The 14,607-nt window shown below is 40.7% G+C and overlaps 1 protein-coding gene across 1 annotated transcript; it reads right to left on the reverse strand.

Annotated features, from left to right (window-relative positions):
* Positions 1-12,145: 12,145 nt before the first annotated feature.
* On the reverse strand, positions 12,146-12,702 carry LOC146361829 (chymase-like). The gene is made up of 2 exons (XM_084922372.1): positions 12,565-12,702; positions 12,146-12,310 (listed from the first exon to the last, which is right to left on the reverse strand). Exons 1-2 carry the CDS (start codon positions 12,700-12,702, stop codon positions 12,146-12,148), a joined length of 303 nt encoding a protein of 100 aa, XP_084778498.1.
* Positions 12,703-14,607: the final 1,905 nt, after the last annotated feature.

The following is a 14,607-nucleotide window of genomic DNA, read 5'->3' on the forward strand; positions in this document are numbered from 1 at the left end:
TGTCCGTCTTTCTCCATATTTATTTTAAATCCCTCTTTAATACTCTGGCACCTGTTTACTTGTCCAATCTGCTGAAGCCCTATATCTGAGTGTGACTGTTGTGGCCCCGAAACTTTGGGCTGAGCTTCCTCTTCACATTAGGCAATCTACTTCAGTGGTGGTCTTTAAATTCAGGTTAAAAACTCAATATTAGACACTGGCTTTCACCTCAGTGGGTAACTGACACTTGTTTTACTGTAATCTATTCATTGTATTTATTATACTTATGGTACTTATATGGTATATTTCTGTTGTACAGCACTTTGGTCGCCCATGTGTTGCTTTTAAAGTGCTATAGATATATATATACACACACACATATATATATATATATATATATATACAACTGTACAGAAAAAAGATAAACTACAAATAAGTACAACTGTGTTGTACTTGAATAGAAATAGAAACAAATGAGAATAAATAAATACAATAGTACACAGACAGAGTGGAACAGTGCAATACACAATAGTGTAAGTATTGGAAGTGAGGGGATAGTGTTATGTAGTCTAAGAAGTGTGTGGAGAAGAGAGAAGAGAGTCCAGTGTTGTGTTCAGGAGTCGGACCGCTTGGGGGAAAAAACTATTTCACAATCTCGCCGACCTGCTCCTGATACTGCAGAGTGGGAGGGGTGATGCAGGTCAGCCATGATGTTAGTGGCTTTAAGAACGCAGCATGAGGTGTAAATATCCTGTAGACTGGGTAGGGAGCTGCCAATAACGTGTTCAGCGGTCCGCACAGTTCTCTGGAGGGGCTCTGCGGTTGGACGTGTGGGAGTTTCCATACCAGACTGTGATGCAGCTGGTTAGGACGCTCTCTATGGTGCCTCTGTGTTAAGGACGGCTTCTGGGAGGCACATCTTCAATCGTCTCAGGAAGTCCAGTTTCTGCTGGGCTTTTTTCACTGATTTGGTGTTGCTGGTCCAGGACAGGTCCTCTGTGATGTGAACACCGAGGACTTTGGTGCTCTTCACTCTACTTGTGATGAGCACCGACGATGACACACCAGCAGGAGAGTCTTCTATGGGTCGATGTTTGATGTTCGGCGGCGCGCGGTGACGTCAAATAATGTCTCACCTCAGTTGTGTTCAAACTGCTTTAGAAATGTAAGAAAGTCCAGATAGTTGTATTAAAAGTAGAGAATACGAGTTTAAAGTTGTCATAAATATAAATACACAAGAATAGTATGTCTGTGAAGGTTCTCAGTCATCCAGGTCATCGTAGTCAAAGGAGCTTGCAAAGAAAAGCGTCTGGACTTCTTTAAGTTACTTGAAGACGTTTCACCTCTCATCCGAGAAGCTTCTTCAGTTCTAAGGTCAAATGGTGGAGAGTCCCAGATATAAACCTAGTGGGAGTATCCCCCCACAGAGGGACAAAAGGACCCCCTGATGATCCTCTAATCGCCTGAGCCAAGGTGTGAAACTGGGTGTGGGTCCCAATCAGCCAGAGTTTCAGGTGTGTTCATTGTGAAACCTGGCCCCACCTTATCATGCGAATTCCTGAGGTCAGATGGCCCAGGATGTGAGTGGGCGTTAAGGCGTCTGGGAAGGGATCTCAAAACTGGATTATAGATGGCAGAGAGTTGGTGTCGTAAACCCCCGCCTCTGTTCAAAGATGGTCGCTCACAGTGGACATAGATGGCTTCTTTCACTCCTCTTTCAAACCATCTGTCCTCTCTGTCCAAAATGTGAACATTGGCATCCTCGAAAGAGTGTCCTTTATCCTTAAGATGCAGATGGACTGCTGAGTCCTGTCCTGTGGAGGTGACTCTTCTGTGTTGTGCCATGCGCTTGTGAAGTGGCTGTTTGGTCTCTGCAATGTAGAGGTCTGGGCATTCCTCGCTGCACTGTACAGCATACACCACATTGTTAAGTCTGTGTTTTGGCGTTTTGTCTTTCGGGTGAACCAGTTTTTGTCTGAGCGTGTTGCTGGGTCTGAAATGCACCGGGATGTCATGCTTGGAGAAAACTCTCCTAAGTTTTTCTGATACACCGGCTACATAGGGGATGACACCTATTGTAGCCAACCTTTACATGGAGGAAGTGGAAAGGAAGGCTCTTGGCTCTTTCAAAGGAAGAGTACCCAGCCACTGGTACAGATATGTGGACGACACCTGGGTCAAAATCAAGACACAAGAAGTGGAATCCTTCACTGCGCACATTAACGCTGTGGATAAAAACATCAAGTTCACCAGGGAAGACACAAAGGACAACTGTTTGCCTTTCCTGGACTGCGCTGTGCACATTGAAGAGAACGGCAAACTCAACATCGAAGTTTACCGGAAGCCCACACACACGGACCAGTACCTCCTCTTTGACTCCCATCACCCTTTGGAACACAAACTTGGAGTAATTAGGACCCTACACCACCGGGCAGAACATGTTCCCTCTAAGCCTGAAGGAAAAAAGAAGGAACACACACATGTAAAGGAAGCACTCAAAACGTGCGGCTATCCTAAATGGGCGTTCTTAAAGTCAGCAAAGAGGCACAGAAAAGAAGACCAGACACCAGCGAGGGAGGATAAGAAGGACAGACGCAACAACATTGTCATCCCCTATGTAGCCGGTGTATCAGAAAAACTTAGGAGAGTTTTCTCCAAGCATGACATCCCGGTGCATTTCAGACCCAGCAACACGCTCAGACAAAAACTGGTTCACCCGAAAGACAAAACGCCAAAACACAGACTTAACAATGTGGTGTATGCTGTACAGTGCAGCGAGGAATGCCCAGACCTCTACATTGCAGAGACCAAACAGCCACTTCACAAGCGCATGGCACAACACAGAAGAGCCACCTCCACAGGACAGGACTCAGCAGTCCATCTGCATCTTAAGGATAAAGGACACTCTTTCGAGGATGCCAATGTTCACATTTTGGACAGAGAGGACAGATGGTTTGAAAGAGGAGTGAAAGAAGCCATCTATGTCCACTGTGAGCGACCATCTTTGAACAGAGGCGGGGGTTTACGACACCAACTCTCTGCCATCTATAATCCAGTTTTGAGATCCCTTCCCAGACGCCTTAACGCCCACTCACATCCTGGGCCATCTGACCTCAGGAATTCGCATGATAAGGTGGGGCCAGGTTTCACAATGAACACACCTGAAACTCGGCTGATTGGGACCCACACCCAGTTTCACACCTTGGCTCAGGCGATTAGAGGATCATCAGGGGGTCCTTTTGTCCCTCTGTGGGGGGATACTCCCACTAGGTTTATATCTGGGACTCTCCACCATTTGACCTTAGAACTGAAGAAGCTTCTCGGATGAGAGGTGAAACGTCTTCAAGTAACTTAAAGAAGTCCAGACGCTTTTCTTTGCAAGCTCCTTTGACACAAGAATAGTACTTCCCACCTCTGGCGATTACTGCATTACTTCATTTTCAATAAACACATTACTAACAAAGTTTACTAAGAAATCAGAGTCATGATGAGTCATGATGCTCCTTTAAAATGTGCTAGGGTCATGTTGTGTAGCTCTGCCAGCTCAGCTTGAGACACTTTACTGTGGTCTGGCTCATTCAGAGAGCGTTTGTGTTTCACAGTCGGAGACTCACTGTGTTTATCTGTCAGCTCAGTCTGAATATCTGAATCCAGAATCAGCGAATCTAGAACCAGCGGTGTCTGTGGTTCAGATACAGTTTTCTGAGAATTTAAAGAGACCGTGAGAGTGAGCATGTTGGTATTTCACATCTATCTATATATGTGTGTGTGTTTAACATAAGCTTTTCTCTACATAAACAGACACTTCTTTTTAATGATTATGTGCATGTGTGTGTGACCTTGTTTACATATCTTTGTGGGGAAAACTGGAAAGTTTACTATACTTGTGTGCAGAGATGGGCAGTAACGCGTTACTTGTAACGAGTAAAGTAAGGGATTACTATTGCAAAAACGGTAATTAGATTACCGTTACTTTCCCGTAGGAACGCTGCGTTACTGCGTTACTAAAACCGTGATTTTTTTTGCGAGAATGTGTCATGACAGTGACGTAAGCGAGTGCGACTTTCGTGACAACAGCTGTGTGCAGATCAACAGTGCGTCATATATCGAGTGCGGGAGAGAGTATGAGCGTGCAGCGTTTAAAGCGTGGAAGTACTGACCTTACTTTGAGTTTGATTCCATAAAAAGTGACAAAAACATTTGTGTCCCTTGTGCGTGGGAAGAAAACTTCTTTTTAAAGCGAAAACCCCCCCCCCCTAAACTTCCAAGCAAGCACCGGGAGTGCGCTACCACGTAATGGGAAACTCACAGAGAAACTCGCGGATTCTTCAACTGACCGCTGCGGCACACCTGCACCAGGGCACACCTCCGCCTACCCTACTCCTGCTTTACAGGTGAAAATAGAGCAACAGGACCACTAGTCTTTGATGTTATTTATTTTCTGCTGTGTTTTACTTGCATCTATTTGAAAGAGTGAGTGTAAACACACAAAAAAAAATATTTTATGTGCTGGAATGTGCAGAAAATAAGTTTAAATGTTAAACAAATTTCTTCCAGTCAGAGAATGGTGCATATAATTAAATTTTTGCTTGATGCATAAAGTTAAAAGGTTAAAACTAATAAAACAAGTTTTAAAAAGAGACTTTTCCATTTGATTACATTTTGTATGATGGATTATGCAGAAAAAGTAGAATTGGGCTGAAAGATCTATCGCTTTATCCCTATTCAGGTTGTAAATCGTGTTTTTAAAAAGTAACTAAGTAATTAATTACTTTTGAAAATAAGTAATCAGTAAAGTAATGGGATTACTTTTTTGGGGGAGTAATCGGTAATTAGTTACTGATTACTTTTTCAAGTAACTTGACCAACACTGCTTGTGTGGACCAACAGCCCTTATAGAGACAAAATCCTGGTCCCCACGAGTTTGAAGGCATTTTTGGGACTCAAAATGTGGTTTTAGTGTCAGAGTTACAATTAGGTTACAGTTAGGGTAAGGGTGTGTGTCTCTGTGTGTGTGAAATAGCTTCATAGTCCCAGAAATGTATATTTTGTGTCTTTCCAAAAGTAATTAAGATAAGTGTCTGGTGATATAGAAAAAAATCTTATGTTACATACACAGACTCTCTCTCACACACACACACAGCATTATTGTACTTGTACATCTGCTTCTGTAGGTTTAAACGTTAAGCTTCGTGTTTTTTGTGTTTAGCTGTTGTTACAAAAGCTTCAGCCACATCATTGGCTGGACTACTGCAATTCATTATTATCAGGATGTCCAAAAAACTCGCTGAAAAGCCTTCAGTTAATCCAAAATGCTGCAGCAAGAGTCCTGACAGGGACTAGAAAGAGAGAGCATATTTCTCCTGTTTTGGCTTCCCTTCATTGGCTTCCTGTTAAATCCAGAATTGAATTCAAAATCCTGCTCCTCACATACAAGGTCTTAAATAATCCAGTCCCATCTTATCTTAATGACCTTGTAGTACCATATCACCCTATTAGAGCACTTCGCTCTCGCACTGCAGGCCTACTTGTTGTTCCTAGAGTATTTAAAAGTAGAATGGGAGGGAGAGCCTTCAGTTTTCAGGCCCCTCATCTATGGAATCAGCTTCCAGTTTGGATTCAGGAGACAGATACTATCTCTACTTTCAAGATTAGATTTAAAACTTTCCTTTTTGCTAAAGCATATAGTTAGGGCTGGACCAGGTGACCCTGGATCCTCCCTTAGTTATGCTGCAATAGACGTAGGCTGCCGGGGATTCCCATGATGCATTGAGTTTTTCCTTTCCAGTCACCTTTCTCACTCACAATGTGTTAATAGACCTCTCTGCAATGAATCATATCTGTTATTAATCTCTGTCTCTCTTCCACAGCATGTGTTCAAATTCAAATCAAATTCAAATTTTATTTGTCACACACACACACAACCATACACAGTATGACATGGGGGTGAAATGCTTGTAGCTGTACAATGCCCGACCATTAAATGACAGAAAAAAAGTTTTACAGTATTTACAATTTACAGGTTACTACAAAATTTACAAATTAACTTAGGAATTTACAGTAAAAAATGTGCAAATAGCAGAAAGAGATTATAAAGATTATAAAGATTATAAATTATAGGAATTATAGGATTATAGGAAATGTGTGGTGGTGCGTGTGGTGATGTGATGTGTGTGAGAGTCCAGTCTTATAGTGATGTGTGTGGGAGAGACCAGTCCTACACCTGGTTCAGGGCCCGAATAGCCTGGGGGAAGAAGCTCCTCCTCATTCTCTCTGTTTTGGCCTTAAGGGAGCAGAAGCGCTTCCCAGACCTCAACAGTGAGAAGAGTCCATTGTTGGGATGGGAGAGGTCCATCATAATCTTCCTAGCTTTGGACTTGCACCGCTTGGTGTAGATGGACAGCAGGTCAGGGAGCTCTGATTGAATGATGCGTTCGGCTGAGCGCACCACTCTTTGCAGATCTCGTCTGTCCTGCTTGGTGCTGTTCCCAAAGTCTTCTATCCTGTCTTCCTTCTCTCACTCCAACCGGTCGCAGCAGATGGCCCCGCCTCCCTGAACCTGGTTCTGCCGGAGGTTTCTTCCTGTTAAAAGGGAGTTTTTCCTTCCCACTGTCGCCAAAGTGCTTGCTGATAGGGGGTCATATGATTGTTGGGTTTTTCTCTGTATCTACTGTACAATATAAAGGGCCTTGAGGTGACTTTTGTTGTGATTTGGCGCTATATAAATAAAATAAAATTGAATTGAATTGAATCATTTCACTCACATCTAAATTAGCATTTGCTCTTTAGCTGAACATGAAGACAAAAGCCAGTTTTATCTGTCAGGGTTCCTTTTTGTCCTGTAACGATTTCATTATGAGTCACAAAATGATATTTACTAAAGTTCTCAAAGTGATTAAACTTTATATTTTCTGCGTTGCTCTCTTCTAAGAGCAAATGCCGACAAAGAAGAAAACTAAACCAGACGACCAGCAGCCTTCTGAAACCCAAACCCACTCTTACATGTGTTTTTGTACTGATAACCGTGATCAAACTATAACAAACTATAACAAGTTTGTGGTTTGTACACTCGGCTCTGTGACACGTTTTCTATATAGTCTCTCATGTTTAAGACTGCTCCAGTTAACGCTGGCTGCTCTGAAAACTCTCAGTGCTGAGCGTCTCACCCGTGTGTGTCTGTCTCAGGTCCTCAACTTCTGTAAAAGAAGATGGTAACACTCACAGTGAAGAACCAACCAACCAACCCAGTGACTTCACATTCTGTACTGCCACAAGATCGTGCTACACTCTTTAAACGGAAACTTTAAACTCTTATTTTGAAAATCCAGCTTCACAGACAGAGTTCATGCATGACAGTTTTGGGTTGTTTTTTTTTTTTAAAGTAGGGCTCCATGGTGTAAATTAGACTTAATACTTGTAGTGGTTTATGTCCACTTTAAGCATCTTGGTACCAAAAATACCCCAAAAATTCTGTAAAAATACAAATAAAACAGCATCATCTAGCTTATTATAATATATTATAGCTTGTTTGGCTTAACATAATAGCTTCATAACTTGATTTAAGTTATGAACGAATTTGGGATGAGTAGTAAGAGTAAAAAATGAATTATCATGCAAAATACCAACTGATATTTCTGTAATAAAATTACATCTATGTTTAAAACATCCGAGAGAAGTCACCTGATTTAAAAATATGGAGGAACACGAGGAGCAAAGTGTAAACATTACAAAAGTCAAATGATATTAAGAGCAGAAAACTGAAGAATGAGTTTGTTTAAGATATTGTGTGAAAATCACCACATAATAAAGGTTTCGGACTCGCACTGTAATACAACAATTTATAAAGATATTTATGAGGCCGTCTACAGGTTCAGATCAGAAATGAAGTCAGATTAATACAGGGAGTGCAGAATTATTAGGCAAATGAGTATTTTGTCCACATCATCTTCTCCATGCATGTTGTCTTACTCCAAGCTGTATAGGCTCGAAAGCCTACTACCAATTAAGCATATTAGGTGATGTGCAACTCTGTAATGAGAAGGGGTGTGGTCTCATGACATCAACACCCTATATCAGGTGTGCATAATTATTAGGCAACGTCCTTTCCTTTGGCAAAATGGGTCAAAAGAAGGACTTGACATGCTCAGAAAAGTCAAAAATAGTGAGATATCTTGCAGAGGGATGCAGCAGTCTCAAAATTGCAAAGCTTCTGAAGCGTGATCATCGAACAATCAAGCGTTTCATTCAAAATAGTCAACAGGGTCGCAAGAAGTGCGTGGAAAAACCAAGGCGCAAAATAACTGCCCATGAACTGAGAAAAGTCAAGCGTGCAGCTGCCAAGATGCCACTTGCCACCAGTTTGGCCATATTTCAGAGCTGCAACATCACTGGAGTGCCCAAAAGCACAAGGTGTGCAATACTCAGAGACATGGCCAAGGTAAGAAAGGCTGAAAGACGACCACCACTGAACAAGACACACAAGCTGAAACGTCAAGACTGGGCCAAGAAATATCTCAAGACTGATTTTTCTAAGGTTTTATGGACTGATGAAATGAGAGTGAGTCTTGATGGGCCAGATGGATGGGCCCGTGGCTGGATTGGTAAAGGGCAGAGAGCTCCAGTCCGACTCAGACGCCAGCAAGGTGGAGGTGGAGTACTGGTTTGGGCTGGTATCATCAAAGATGAGCTTGTGGGGCCTTTTCGGGTTGAGGATGGAGTCAAGCTCAACTCCCAGTCCTACTGCCAGTTCCTGGAAGACACCTTCTTCAAGCAGTGGTACAGGAAGAAGTCTGCATCCTTCAAGAAAAACATGATTTTCATGCAGGACAATGCTCCATCACACGCGTCCAAGTACTCCACAGCGTGGCTGGCAAGAAAGGGTATAAAAGAAGAAAAACTAATGACATGGCCACCTTGTTCACCTGATCTGAACCCCATTGAGAACCTGTGGTCCATCATCAAATGTGAGATTTACAAGGAGGGAAAACAGTACACCTCTCTGAACAGTGTCTGGGAGGCTGTGGTTGCTGCTGCACGCAATGTTGATGGTGAACAGATCAAAACACTGACAGAATCCATGGATGGCAGGCTTTTGAGTGTCCTTGCAAAGAAAGGTGGCTATATTGGTCGCTGATTTGTTTTTGTTTTGTTTTTGAATGTCAGAAATGTATATTTGTGAATGTGGAGATGTTATATTGGTTTCACTGGTAAAAATAAATAATTGAAATGGGTATATATTTGTTTTTTGTTAAGTTGCCTAATAATTATGCACAGTAATAGTCACCTGCACACACAGATATCCCCCTAAAATAGCTAAAACTAAAAACAAACTAAAAACTACTTCCAAAAACATTCAGCTTTGATATTAATGAGTTTTTTGGGTTCATTGAGAACATGGTTGTTGTTCAATAATAAAATTATTCCTCAAAAATACAACTTGCCTAATAATTCTGCACTCCCTGTAGTGCAAACACACAGTCACTGAGACATCAGCATAAGTGAAAGTGTTCTGAATGTGAACACAGATGTGAAAGATGAGTATGTGCGTAAATGTTGTTCAAGTAACTATAATGACAGCTCATCTGAATGCTGTGGTTTCTGTGTTTTATCTAGTTTGCTGCACTGAGCTGCACTTTGATAATGTCACTTAAATGTGTTAAGTCTTCACTTTGCCTTCTTTACTTTGCTGTGTGAAAGATCAGAGAAAACAAGCCTGGAATGAACAAATCCCAAACTGAGTGAACAAAAATAGAAATGACGGGGAGAAGGATATTTTTGGCTACAATCTGTTGCTTATTGATTATATGCTGTGTACTGATTTTGCTGTCTGTTGTAAGATTGGATGTTGCTTAAGAATGCATGCAACACAGTGTAAAACTAAAGCACATTAGGTCATCTTTTTATATGGAAACCTCCAAACCTCCAAAAGTCAATCCACCAGCTATATTAGTATGAAACTCTCGGGTGCACTGGGCCTGATTACATATAAGGAAGCTTGCAATAATATGAAATAAGTCCCAATTATCAACTTGGTGTCATCTGCTGGAAGAAAGTGAGAAGTAAAATTATATATATTGCATTACTGGCTCAAAACCATATTCTGGTATTAGCAGTTATTATCAGAAAGCAAACCAGACTTAATTTCTGTGAAGATAGAAGTTTGACGTGACTGTTCAATGAGCAACAACTGGAGAGGAAACACTGACACAACAAAACTGAAATCTGCTAATGATCTTACTTCTGTTTTGATAGGGCTGGATAACATTTGCTGAAGTACTTACTAAATAATTGATGGTTAAATAGTAAGCAGTTAACTGATATTCCACAAATATGTGTCAGAAATGCAAATTTAGCAACTGGTTGATTCACACGAGAGAAAGCCAACTAATATATGTAGGTATGCACGTCTCTCTATGCTGGCACTAGCTTTATGCGCATGTCATCTAGCTTTGAAAATTCGCCTTGTAATTGGAAGGTTGCCGGTTCGAGCCCCGGCTCCGACAGTGTCGGTCGTTGTGTCCTTGGGCACGACACTTCACCCGTAGCCTACTGGTGGTGGTCAGAGGGCCCGGTGGCGCCAGTGTCCGGCAGCCTCGCCTCTGTCAGTGCGCCCCAGGGCGGCTGTGGCTACAATGTAGCTTGCCATCACCTGTGTGTGAATGGGTGGATGACTGAATGTGTAAAGCGCTTTGGGGTCCTTAGGGACTAGTAAAGTGCTATACAAATACAGGCCATTTACCAAAATGCTGTCAGCAGCATTTTATAATTTATAAATTTGGAAGAAAACAGCAGGTCCAAAAAGAGAGTCTTAAATTACAAAAAAGTCAAAGCAAGTAGCAAATGGTGCTAATATGATGATGATTGAGCCACACAAATGTGTTTCAGACTCATGACGGACTTTAAACATGATAAAATTCCAAACATGAAAACTTGCGTTGCATAAATAATGTGGTTAGAGGGTAAATTGAGATTGATTGTAATCATACTTGTCAGTGAAGCAAACTGCTGTATAAAAGGTTCACCTCGCACTCCTACAAACACATGGTAACCCTGGCAACTGGTTGATTCACACGAGAGAAAGGTGCTCATTTGACAAAGAACAAATCAAGAATGTGGCCTGACTGCCTTTTTAGGCAGGTTTCTTAGAATTAAAAGACATTTAATTTGGTTAAAAATTAAGGACTAATTACCAATTTTTGATCAAGATTTTTTAAATTAAGATTAAGATTTAGTGATGTGAGATTTAGAAGTTACTGTAAAAACATGACACTTTGAGAGAATTGCAGTACAAACAATAAGAGACAGACAGAAGGAAAGATATCTTTACTTCAGCTTTATTAGAAAGTAGGAAAAGTAGAAAGTAAAAGTAAAGTAAAATATATTGTTTTGTATCAATTTTGTTTTTTGTGGGGTCTTTTGGCGGGGAGGGGATGTGTCAAGTACAAATACTGAACAAAACTAAACAAGAAAACATATTTAAAAATGTATCTTTGTCAAAAAATCTGTTCAAAATCCTCATATTAATTTACTGGACATAGTGAATGTCTCTGGGCGACAGACTGGACAGTCTCACTGTTGTTTTACTTTTGTGTGTGCATAAACGGACTAACCACAGGCTGCTATGTGCACAGTCTGTAACAATTAGAGCAAGCCAGCAGTGACAAAGATTCAATAAAATATAACATAATCAATGAGATAATAAAATGATGCTGGTCAAATAAAAGGTATGAAGTGATAGCTCAGCCGATTAAATAGCATAAAAGCATAAAACATTGTCATCTAGCTTAGCTTATGTGGACTGATGCCTGATGACTTTTAAGACTTCATAGTTTCTTTGATCCACTTGAGTTGCCTCTTTGAGAGAAACGAGTAGACTCCAGGCTTGTAAATGTCCCCACAACCAGCTCCAAAAGAAATAACTCCAACCAGCTGAAAGCCGCACAGCAGTGGGCCTCCGGAATCCCCCTGCAGCAAGTACATATGCACTGTAGACCCTTTTTTCTCACTTACAGGTGTCAAAACGGTGGTGAGCTCAATGATTACGTGCTCATATACATTCTTCATACTTACTTGACAGGTATCCTTTGCTTTTTTGCCATTTGTACCAGCACATACCATGTCACTGGTGATTAAAGGTGCGTAGTTGTAATATTCACAAGAGTTACACTTATGTCTGCCGATCACAGTCAGACTTGAGAACATCTGAGATGTGGTTCTCTTCAGTTATTCCCCATCCAGCAACCAGACACTTGGTGCCATCTGCAGGGTCTTTGACAATTTTGCCCAACTGGAGCCATTTTACTGACTTGGTTGCATATACTGATTCCTTAAGCTGAGAAATGGTTAAAAAGAAATGTTACATTTTGACAGTGACTATCTATATGTTACAGACTTGCCACTGTGATAAAGTCTGGGTCACTACTTAATAATTCATATATTTTGTTTGGAAAATGGGAAATAGTTGGAGCGAATTATTGAAACATGTATAAACATACCCAGAAATGCACTTTATAAGGTGGAAACAAACTTATTTACATTGTTGCATCTTTGCTTGACCGGCTACTGGACACTGAATTTTCAGCTTACCTTGAGCAGCATGAGGTCATTGCCCACAATATGATTGAAATAGTTAGGATGAGCAAAATGTTTCTCAACCTCTCGGACCTGCCTCCACTCTTCTTCCTCTTTGGCGATGGAGTGCGCTCCCAGGATCGCCTTGCTCATTCTGCAAAAGAAAAACTCAGTGTAGTGATGACACTTCACTTACATGAAAAGGTCAGGAGTGTGTAAAACTGTTCAAATCATAGTTGTGTATTATTACATATGCCTGGGCTATGGCTGTTACTGAGCCTCAGATGGATCTGCATGACACTTTCCTCCAACTGAGTAACAAACTTCAACATTATTAAATGTTATAGATTTTTTTTTTAAAAAAGGGATTTTTCTCTACTTGAAGGAGGGCAGGATGTAATCGGTTCTTTGTGTTTGTTTGTCTGTTTGCTAGTTTTCAAGTGTTGTGTGATGTCAGACACAAATAACAACTCAAGCTGATTTCATGTTGGTGAAAATCAGGTCAAAGCCACATCAAACTTGAAATTGCCCACAACTGTTTATGGATCATCTTCAAACATCTTAGGGGACATGAGTACCTAGTTTGGCTATGCATTTGACCTTGACCTTCACTGTTAGCACCCAAGGTCAAAGCATGGAGAGAGAGCTGTACAACACACTTATTATTTTTTCAATACAAAGCCCTTTGACATCACAATGAGTAAAGATAATAAAATACACAATTTTAGTATGTAATTTTCAAGGTCAAAAGTTTAAAGGTCGTGTTCTTATAAAAGCATGAAACATTTTAGTGCAACCCCTGTCAGGAGGAGTTACGTTCTGGGTAAGAAAACACATCACTTAATTTTATAAAGCTTTATATTGATCATATTTATTTTTGCACTGTATGAAAATCCAGCAATAACATTTATATTGTACTCACTTTAAATCGAGATATTATTGGAGCAGTTTGTGGGCATGTTAATTATCTCCATCTGCATTACCCTTCACATCCTCTGTTAAAAATAAATACTGCAATATTTTGATTTGGAAATTTAGGAAAAGTGAACCTCAGGTTCTTACCCAGTGCAGTGAGCAGCTGTCAGGACCCATTGTGGGTGGATTAATGTCCCCCCACACATAGATTTCTTACTTGTCAAATAAACCATGAAGGGCAGCAAGTGTGGCTTAACTTCCTTCCTTCCATCTCAGAACCATGACCTAAAACAACAAAAAATATCCAGTCACATAAGAAAATCAGCAGATTTTTAAGTCAAGAACAGATGAGTGAGCACAAATCCTACACCAACTGCTTTACTGAGAGATATCAGTAATGTAAACTAAAGTACAAAACATCATTCACCTGACTGGATGATGGAAAGAAGCATGAACAAGATGAAAACACTGAAATTCCTCAGGCACAACATGTCGTCTCACTTCTCGCTGAGCGGATATTGAATTCACTGAAGTCCACTGTGATGCACAGCTTTATACACTGAGCAGACACCACACACACACACACACACAGCCAGAAGTGCTCTTAATGTGTTATAACAATCATCAGTAGTTTTGAAAATAAAAAATATAATTTGCCAATTGGCTCACATGTTAATCATATGTGCTTTTCTGTAATCATCATTAATTTTCTAGTTTTACCAGTATTACTGTGAACTGGGTTGAAGCCACACAGTGCCCACAAAATATATCAGAGATCACCACCTAGTGGTTTAATGTGAATATTGAGTGTCAGTGACACGGTGAGGCTAGGATCATAAAAGCAAAGATATTTGATTGATTGTTAAATATCTGTGACAGCTGTGTCTGATTTACAGTGATTTTGATTTTTCAGGTGGAGAGTATTTAAATGAGTCAGGCAAATGTGAATTGAAAAGTCTATGACACAAAGTTTCTTGCAAGTTGCACAAAATTTAACATGGAAAAACAAATCCTGTATTCAGCCTGCGGTGGCTGTAATAGCTGCTAATAGAAGAGTTTATTTTTCGGAGGCGAGATGTTATCAGAACGAGAGAGAACTCTCTGTATTGAACTCTTCACTCAGTCTTCATGCCGAGTGTGTCG

Source organism: Perissodus microlepis, chromosome 23, assembly GCF_051167445.1.
Source record: "Perissodus microlepis isolate ML-2025 ecotype Zambia chromosome 23, ASM5116744v1, whole genome shotgun sequence".
Classification (NCBI taxonomy): domain Eukaryota; kingdom Metazoa; phylum Chordata; class Actinopteri; order Cichliformes; family Cichlidae; genus Perissodus; species Perissodus microlepis.

Excerpts from the sequence above, each read along its gene's own strand:
- LOC146361829 (XM_084922372.1), bottom strand. The coding sequence starts at position 12,702 with ATGAGCAAGGCGATCCTGGGAGCGCACTCCATCGCCAAAGAGGAAGAA. Across the intron at positions 12,311-12,564 it reads ATGACCTCATGCTGCTCAAG|CTTAAGGAATCAGTATATGC; the intron begins GTAAGCTGAAAA and ends ACCATTTCTCAG.